Genomic DNA, 8601 nt, shown 5'->3' on the forward strand with positions numbered 1-8601 from the left:
TAATTTTCTACGATGTTATTGCTCCCTTTCGTCGCTTTCCATCCTTCATCGAAGAGTTACTAAGTTTATCTTTCGTCTACTCCTTATCTCTGCCATTGATACTGCCACGGATCGGAGTCCCCGCTCCTGGTCATCTTCCGCCATTTCTTGAAGTGCACATTCCGGTTGGAAAGGGGCGAAAGATTGGAGTAGAGAGCCTTGTTGGCTGCACGCCACCATTTTCCCAACCCTGTTTTGTACATGCCGAAGGTGGGCATATCATAGTAGGGCCTTTTCTTTTCTCTTCTCCTCAGGCGCGGTTTAATGTCGCTAGCCTCCGGTCACTGTTAATGATGAATGTTTGTTTAGTTATGCAGTGCCTTGATCGACGCTGCCTGGGTTAACTGCGGAAGTCCAGTATTTCGATTTTGACAAGACCCGCTACATGAATCACGCACTAAATTTGCATTCAACGCAAACCAAACAAGAACTTTGCATACCATGAATCAAGAAATCCGAATACCGATCCTTACCTCTTAACCACGGTCTCTCCCATATCCCAAGGCTGTCTGTTGCGTGGAGTTTGTAACCCCGCTCTTCGTAGAATAGGTCTATACTCAAACAAGCATAGGATCGCCACACGTTCCGCTCACGTGGTCGCAATCATCACCCAAACTTAAACCTTAGAACGGAAGCGGAACTTCGGGGTTTCAACTTTCAACTCCATGTTCCCACCAACCTCGGAGACGCGTTTTATCAACTATTCATGCTACGAGCCGGTCAGCACCTCCAGTCAATAATGGAGAACGTCACCCGTGAGCGAGACTCACGAAGTCGACAGGCGTGTGAACCCTGTCGGTGAGTAATCCTTTGGCGCAGAGTAGCTGGATCACTGATAAAATTCCTTGTATAGTGCCAGGAAGACTAAGTGTACAGCTGAGAGGCCCGCTTGTTCTTGCTGCACGCGTATCGGTCGGACCTGCAGGTATCGTTCCAGAGTGGCGCGACCCAGCAATGCACCTAACAAGAAGCGAGTCACGATTCTTGCCTGCCATCTGCGGCTGCTGACTCGAAATCAGGGCGAAAAAGGCGACTTCTCTACGAGACAAGTTTCAGGATTTGGAATCACAGGTCCAGAACATTTACGACCTATTACAGTACGCCATCCGTGTCCAATTGATTCAACTGTCAGTTGCTGTTGCTGACAAGGGAGAAATGCACCCAACGATGGCTCAGCTTTACCTCCACAAGCCCCTGACCCTGAACAGGAATCGATAATAGAGTCAGCCGAAGCACAACAAGATGTCTTCGATGCTGACGAAGTCAATATTCCAGATCAAGATCCTTCAATCCCATCTACATTCGCCCCCATCGAGTAAGTCCTAATTTCTTTCAACGATCGCGTCGAGATTACTGACGCTTCGTTTAAGCCCAGATGTACCACTCGAAGCGCTCGCCGATGTTGTTGACATCTACTGCAGGATGATTCATCTGCAACCTCTGCCCTTATTCCGACCAAACGAATTATTAGATTATCTGAGGTCTTCGACTCGACATCTTCTTTATAGCTTCCTGGCACTTGGCCTCTCGCTCAAGGCACAAATCGCCCATCTCCCAACACGGTCGGATTTGATCGAGAACTACGCACGCTGTGCCAGGGACGAGGTTCAAGATCTTGCTTCGCAGGGGATCGCAAGGCTCCAAGTTGTCCAGTCATTGTGTCTTCTCGCCTTGAGTGACATCCTGAGTAATCATTGACCACCAAGCCTAATTTGCTGAGTTGTCTAACAATAGTTGATTAGTATGCAAACCATATCAAGCGCAAATGACGATTGGAACCGCATCTCGACTCGAAGCCTGTCGTTTAGCGGCCAACGATGCGTTCTCCGAACCCGTCAACACCGACCTAAGTCTTCGATGCTCCTGGAGCGTATACATTCTTGAAAGAGTTTTCAGTCCTCGCTTCTGTGTCTCAGACGAAGAAATACCCGGTCCAGACTTCCCGCAAAGTGCGCATATACCTCCACCATCGTCTTCAAGTGGTAGCGAAGATTATCCATCGGATCTCTACAATCCTTACACCTCCAGCGTTGACCACGGTGTTACTGCTTACTACATAAGAATGGTTTCAAATTGGGGTCATATCTCGCTTTGGTTGCACCATATTCAATATGCAAAGCCTGAGTCTCCGTGGTTACCAGGATCGAAGTATGCACAGCTCATTGCGAGGGTATACGAGTGCGATTCCCAGCTTCCAGCAGGACACTTGCTGCGGAACGTCGCCTTCTCTAAAAGGTCTCCGACTGAAGTCCTGCAGCAGCGAGAATATTGGATTCCGTGGGTACTGATGCAAGTCCAGTGTCATGCATACTTATCCATCCTTAATCACCCTTTTATACACCTAGTTGCTGTACGTAATTGCTCCAAGGGGCTTCAATCTGGAATTTTCCTACAGCATACCATAGATGCAGCCAGATTCCACTCGAATTGGGTATTCCACTTCTTGCGACTCTGCGATGAGCATCAACTCGAGCTGCGTGATCCTTTTATCGGGCACTTGGTTGCCGCAGTCGCTACTATTCCCTGGCTGCTACAATTTGTGGAGGATAAGCAAGTATCTCAGAAAGCCGCACATGATGTCACCTGGTGCAGCATGTACTTGTCCCGCATATCACAGACGTGGCCTTATATATATCAGAAGGTAGATACTTGAATGGTAGCTACTCGCTGCTTTTCTGTCAAGATGACTCACAATACTTGTATTGACTCGGCTAACATTGAACGCAGTTAGAGATGATACAGAGTCTGCAGCTCATCGCCGAGTATCATGGTCAGAATGTACACGACAACGGACGGGGAGTGACTTTCCCTCCAAGGTTGCTATGGGAGTTACTGGATCCTGACATGTGCCACAAAAGTCCTCAAAGAGGAGTTCCAGAACAGGCACCTCAGGCCAGAATCCAGATCACCACCCATATGACACATCCGTTGGCGGAATCGTCAACACGGCCTACAGCTAGTGATTTAGCTCCGGACTTGAGTAGCACCTTTGATGAGAATGGTGGGGATCCGGAGCAGGTCTACATAGATGACTTGGTGAGCCACTTCATGCTCTATAGCGGCTATGGGCAAATTGCGTAATGCCAGGAGTATATAGTTCTGCATATCTATCTAAAAACAAGTTTTTGTTAACACACGCACCTGAAGACATGTAAATCTTGACAAAACTCAAGCTTGGCCTGAATTGACTCAAGTCTTTCTGCCACAACACACCAAGTTAGCTTGTTTAGACAGGACTAGAACAAATTTTGTCTCATACGCTAGGGTTAATTTACTCCACGCCCAAGTTCCAGACAAGGTTCAATTTCCGACAACTACCGGAACAACGTAGGATGAAGGGTGGGATCCGGCCGATCAGATGACCGGCACCTTTCAAGTGTCTGACAGTAAAGGAGTCTCGCCGCGAGTGAGAAATACGTACCAGACACATTCGCTTTGCTGTGCTGCGCCTTGTGTCGTGCAACATCACTAGACACCGCGGCACAGTATTTAGACGGCGTGCTCCAGCCTAGAATAACGAATTTGTATCAATTCAAATTGTAGGTTTATTGCAGATCAAAACTAATGTCCCACGCTGCAAATCTTCTTTACCTGCCCGTTAGTGTATCCGCCCTGATCTTTGCACAGCTTGACCCCCAAGACATCCTCCATCTCCGACAAACATGCAGTGTAGTCCATGCCAAAACCATCACAATATTTGCCAGGCGCTTTTTCACCGCGCGCAGAATCACATCAGATCATGAAAGCCTTCAGAAGCTCGAGAAAATATCCAAACATCCTCGCCTTGGCCAATACATTCAAACGCTAGAGATCGTTATTGACCATGCGTCACTCTTTAACCAGTATATGGCGAACGCGCACGCAGTCAAGAAAACACTAGACAACAGTGACTCAGAGGTCTTAGTCAGGACGGAGTGCGGCACAGAATGCTTGTCACGAGCATTATTGAACCTGACAAACTGCAAGAGGATCGGAATCAGGAGTGCATATCGGATACAAGGAGCTGATCAACATATCAGCACGAAGCGGGGACCCGAGACTGCCCAGATCTTGGCAAATGAGGCAAAGTTTGCTTACCGCATCATTCAAGCTGTTCTTACTGCTGTCGCGATAAGCCAGCTTCAGATTGAGAAACTTGATATAAGAATCCGCAGCTCAGCGGAGATGAAAAGCTGCATTACTCCTGATCTACTCATTGGACCATCTGTCGCTATTATTGCCAAGTCTCGGCTTATTAGTCTTCGTCGGCTACATCTTGTCCTAAACCCCAACAACCCAAAGCTTGCGACAGATTCCTCGGCATGGGTACCGAGTTTCCTTCACTTCATCGGGTTACTACCTGATCTATCTGAGCTGGCTTTGGAGTTTGAGGGACGTGACACGAGAGGACGGTTCGCGCAACTCTGCACCCTGATGCGCATTCCAAAACTGCGGGCGTTGACAGTTGGCTGGACCGACTGTACAAGCATGGAACTGACCTTCCTGCTCCTTCGACACAGAAAAACGCTTCGGGAGATCAATTTCGACTCTGTCGGTCTTATCGATGATGTAGAGGCTTGGCGATGGCTTGTCGAGACTATTCGTGACAGCCTCAACATTGGCTTCTTTTCGATGACAGAAAGCTTGATTAGGGGCCAGGAGTTGATTGAACCGCACGGGGCTGGGCTCCTATCCCAACGGCTGGAGGCTATTGACACTCAAGGTTTATGCGATATCGCTGATTTCTTAAGTTATAGAGAGACAACTAGATGGGCTTCTTGCTGTTAAGAGACGTACATTTCTTAGGCAAGACGACGGTTGTCGATTTTGATAGTTGACAATCCGGTGTAGTCTTCCGTGAAGCAGCCGTTGTTGCTTATTAAAACTGTTCAATGCTCCAATTAAAGGCTGCCAAATGTGCTGAAATAGAGAGAATGTCAATTCCTTTCAGCTTCATGTATACATCTTGACAACAGTTGAAACCATCTGATCTAATCTAGTAAAGAAGACTCAAAAGGGAACTCTGAAAGAAGTTCGATGCCTGTTTCGGTAATTAATACCTGTTGCTCAAGCTTGACACCCTCGGTTCCCTCCTCCTCGCCGATATAACTTTCTACGCAAATAACCATACCCGGCTCGATAACACCATCATAGCCTGCATCGGGGAAGTCACCGTGGTGATAGAGATAGGGGTATTCACCTGTCAGCCCACATCCGTGGGCGGAGAGATAATAGCGATTCTCGTAGTATTTAGCTGGGATGTCCCAAGATTGATCAGAGTATTCGCGAAATGTCATGCCTGGTTTGAGGATTCTCATATTATGCGTAACCTATACACGGCGTCAGAGGCCTCTCCGTGTTGGGGAGAAGGATAACCTACCTGCTCATGTGCCACTCTATAAAGCTCCTTTTGTTTCTCGCTGGGAGGGTCGGGCCCAGCATGAAACGTCCGTGAGAAATCAGAATAATACCCATGGCAGCCAACCACGTCAGTGTCAAGAGCAACAAGGTCGTTAGGTTGTATCTTCGAGGTTTATGCCGCCTGCTGAGTGGAGGGCTGAGTAGATTCCGGCGTTGATTTGGCGAAGTTCGACGATGTGACGAAATGCGGACATGTCTCTGACGTCGGGGAGGATATTCGCTATGGCTTGATCTGCAGGTCCAGCAATTTGCTCTGGACGAATTGCCTCGCGCAACTTTCCCACAGCAACCTCGGTGGCGCGCAAAGATGCAACTACACACTTGACCTCCTCTGGAGACTTGATAGCGCGTGCCATTTCGACAGGCCTTTGCGCATCTACGATCTTAAAACCAGAGTCGCGAAGTTGTATAGCAGTATTAGCATTGAGACGCTCCAAACCCACTGCAATCTCAGCCGTGGGCTTGTCGATGATTTGGCTGATAAGCTCGGCCATGTCCAACGCCCAAGCCTTTTCTCGTTCTTCGATCTTGGGACCGGCGGCGACGAAGCTAGCCGTTTTCGCAGCGCGTACTTCGTCGACTGTTTCGTATCCGTCAGCGAGATGAGAGCACCCTGTAAACTCGAAAAGTATCGATCGTTTGGCCGTGAGAAGGAGGTAACGAGATGGGGCATTGCGCATGCTAAAGATCTGTTGTTGCAAAGTGAATTAGTATATGGTCACAGCTAAGCTTGAGAGATAGCTACCTACTTGCATGTTTCGGGTACCAGTTGCATAGCGGATGTTGACAGGATCAGATAGGATGACAGCATCAACGCCGTACTTGACCATCTGCTCTCGAAGTCGACCTTGGCGATAGAGGCGGACTTGTTTGAGATCGATACCCTCGCTCTCCGGGGCACGATCCAAAAGTGCGATACCAGAGAGATCAGTTCTCTCAGCATGCCAATCGAAGTTAGCCATAATGAATAGGTGATCCAAGTCTCGATGATGGAAGTTTGACGGCGAATGACAGCAGTTTTGTAAAAACTGTCACAAACTACAGTACTGAGAGGACGTTGAGATGGTTAGAACAATCGAGGGTATTTTATGAAGCCCTCTATACCTTAACCCGAGAGCGTTACTAATACACACGCTCTGCATGGTCGGAATTATCGAGCTTCGGTGTTTCCCGAACATCAGTCTCTGCAGCAAGATGGCGAGTGTAGCTACAGCTAGGAGCAGTTTAGTTGGCTTTCGGGCTTTGCCTTGTGGCTATTTCATTCCGAACCCGCTCACGTGATGGGCCGGAGTTTCGGCGCTGGGCAACTTGGAGCCATTGTGGGCGAGATTTGTGATATGACCTACAGCTGAACGATGTCATGATTAGTTCGTTCCTAGTTTAAAATTTTCAGTGGCGGAACGCTTGTCCACTCAACAGCAGCGACGCGGTTTAGCCAGTCAAGGTGCAGCCTTCCCGATTTCTAACCCTAAGAACTATTAAGAGGTGATTTAAGTCAAATCGCATACCAAAATAGGGTTGCAGGGTATGGAAATTTGGTTTAAATCGCTTTAGTTAAAGCTAAGTCGCTAATTAGTTTAGATTAGCCCTAACTCTATACTTAGGGTTAGCTAGTGCTAACTTAGGGTTAAAGTAATATAGAGGAAAGAGGACTTTAATTTATAGAAAAAAAATAAGACTGCTTTTCTTTTTACTTTTTATTACTAATATAAAAGAGATAATATTAAGTAGTAATAAAAGATATTATATAACTTAACCTAAACTATTAGATACTTATCTACTAGTTATATTAAGTAGCTATTTAGCCTAGTATTAGTATTAAGTTATATTTTTAATTTATCTATTAGCTAAAGGGTTTAGTATTTAAGAATATTAAAGATTACTTTAAATATTAAAATTAACTAACTTAAAGCTTATTATAATATCTAAAGATAATAGCCCAGTACTTAAATAGCTTATTATATTAAATAAATATAATTATAATATATATTAATATCTTATTATTATATAAAATAATATTATTTAAATTAATAAGAGGTAAGGTATAATGTAATAAAATAATAATAAATTTAAGTATAACTTATATAATAAGTAAATATAATAAATAAGTAAATATAATAGCTTACTTTTTACCTTATACTTAGTTTTTTAAAAGCTTATAAAAATCTTAACTTAAGCCTAAAATAATTAAAATTCTATTAAATAATATATAGCTTATAGAATAAGTTATATAAATCTTTTTAGATTTTTTATTAACTTATTTTAAATAGTTTTAATTAAAAATAGATTTTATATTATATAACTAAGCGTTTTTAAGTAAAGTAAAATAGTTAAAATATTAAAAGAAATACTTTTTATAATAAATAATTATATAATAATAAGCAGGTTAGCTAGGAAGTAAAAAAATAAAAAAGTAGCTTATAAGTAATTATTACTTAGCTAGCTTGAATAGAGCTTTAATTATAAAGTAAATTATTATTACTAATAGCTTAATAATATATTAACTAAGATATTATAATAACTTAGTAATATTATATTAATAACCCTAAGTAATATGTTATTTAAATATAAAAGTAGGAAAGAATTAATAAGTTAATATAAGCCTATTAATTATTATTACTTAAGCTTTTACTAAAAGGCATATTATATTAGATAAAAAAAAGTATTTAAATACTAGGCTATTTACTTTATAAATAAGTAATAGAGCTGATTAAATTATATACTCAAAGAGATAAGAGCAATAGGGTTATAAGTAGTTATAATAATAGATTCTTTAATAGTAAAAAGAAATAAGCGAAGGATAAAAATAAAAATAGAAATAGAAATAGAAATAGAAATAGAAATAGAAATAGAAATAGAAATAGAAATAGAAATAGAAATAGAAATAGAAATAGAAATAGAAATAGAAATAGAAATAGAAATAGAAATAGAAATAGAAATAGAAATAGAAATAGAAATAGAAATAGAAATAGAAATAGAAATAGAAATAGAAATAGAAATAGAAATAGAAATAGAAATAGAAATAGAAATAGAAATAGAAATAGAAATAGAAATAAATATTAAGATAATAATAATATTAATAAAGGCAAGTAAGAGGATAAAGGTATAACTAGCCTATAGCGACTTAAATATTTCCTAGACATAGCGGGTTAAGTATATGAT

At 42.5% G+C, this 8601-nt stretch overlaps 5 protein-coding genes across 6 annotated transcripts; 2 read left to right on the forward strand and 3 right to left on the reverse strand.

The window, feature by feature from the left end:
* Positions 1 to 83: 83 nt before the first annotated feature.
* Positions 84 to 257, reverse strand: FOXG_22137 (uncharacterized protein; the record flags this gene model as incomplete). Its single annotated transcript, XM_018402534.1, has 1 exon — positions 84 to 257. One exon carries the CDS (start codon positions 255 to 257, stop codon positions 84 to 86), a length of 174 nt encoding a protein of 57 aa, XP_018256206.1.
* A 448-nt stretch (positions 258 to 705) lies between these two features.
* FOXG_22138 (uncharacterized protein) lies at positions 706 to 3177 on the forward strand. Of its 2 annotated transcripts, XM_018402535.1 has the most exons (7): positions 706 to 837; positions 893 to 1009; positions 1059 to 1136; positions 1193 to 1354; positions 1410 to 1726; positions 1782 to 2680; positions 2767 to 3177. In XM_018402535.1, the coding sequence occupies exons 1-7, from the start codon at positions 746 to 748 to the stop codon at positions 3118 to 3120; spliced, it is 2019 nt and encodes a 672-aa protein (XP_018256207.1). In that variant the 5' UTR covers positions 706 to 745; the 3' UTR covers positions 3121 to 3177. The 2 variants fall into 2 exon arrangements, with proteins under 2 accessions (XP_018256207.1, XP_018256208.1); XM_018402536.1 differs by lacking the exon at positions 2767 to 3177 and having other exon boundaries at positions 1782 to 2720.
* Positions 3178 to 3603: 426 nt separating this feature from the next.
* Positions 3604 to 4806, forward strand: FOXG_22139 (uncharacterized protein; the record flags this gene model as incomplete). The annotated part of the gene is made up of 1 exon (XM_018402537.1): positions 3604 to 4806. One exon carries the CDS (start codon positions 3604 to 3606, stop codon positions 4804 to 4806), a length of 1203 nt encoding a protein of 400 aa, XP_018256209.1.
* A 203-nt stretch (positions 4807 to 5009) lies between these two features.
* Positions 5010 to 5336, reverse strand: FOXG_22140 (uncharacterized protein; the record flags this gene model as incomplete). Its single annotated transcript, XM_018402538.1, has 1 exon — positions 5010 to 5336. One exon carries the CDS (start codon positions 5334 to 5336, stop codon positions 5010 to 5012), a length of 327 nt encoding a protein of 108 aa, XP_018256210.1.
* A 195-nt stretch (positions 5337 to 5531) lies between these two features.
* Positions 5532 to 6401, reverse strand: FOXG_15792 (uncharacterized protein; the record flags this gene model as incomplete). Its single annotated transcript, XM_018395905.1, has 2 exons — positions 5532 to 6128; positions 6189 to 6401. The coding sequence occupies 2 exons, from the start codon at positions 6399 to 6401 to the stop codon at positions 5532 to 5534; spliced, it is 810 nt and encodes a 269-aa protein (XP_018256211.1).
* Positions 6402 to 8601: the final 2200 nt, after the last annotated feature.

The sequence above is a fragment of the Fusarium oxysporum genome, chromosome 8 (genome assembly GCF_000149955.1).
Source record: "Fusarium oxysporum f. sp. lycopersici 4287 chromosome 8, whole genome shotgun sequence".
NCBI lineage: Eukaryota > Fungi > Ascomycota > Sordariomycetes > Hypocreales > Nectriaceae > Fusarium > Fusarium oxysporum.

What these genes read in the sequence shown, in the direction of transcription:
- FOXG_22138 (XM_018402535.1), top strand. Translation starts at nt 746, where the DNA reads ATGCTACGAGCCGGTCAGCACCTCCAGTCAATAATGGAGAACGTCACC. An exon ending in CAGGCGTGTGAACCCTGTCG is followed by an intron (nt 838 to 892) that starts GTGAGTAATCCT and finishes TTCCTTGTATAG; the next exon opens with TGCCAGGAAGACTAAGTGTA. An exon ending in AACATTTACGACCTATTACA is followed by an intron (nt 1,137 to 1,192) that starts GTACGCCATCCG and finishes CTGACAAGGGAG; the next exon opens with AAATGCACCCAACGATGGCT.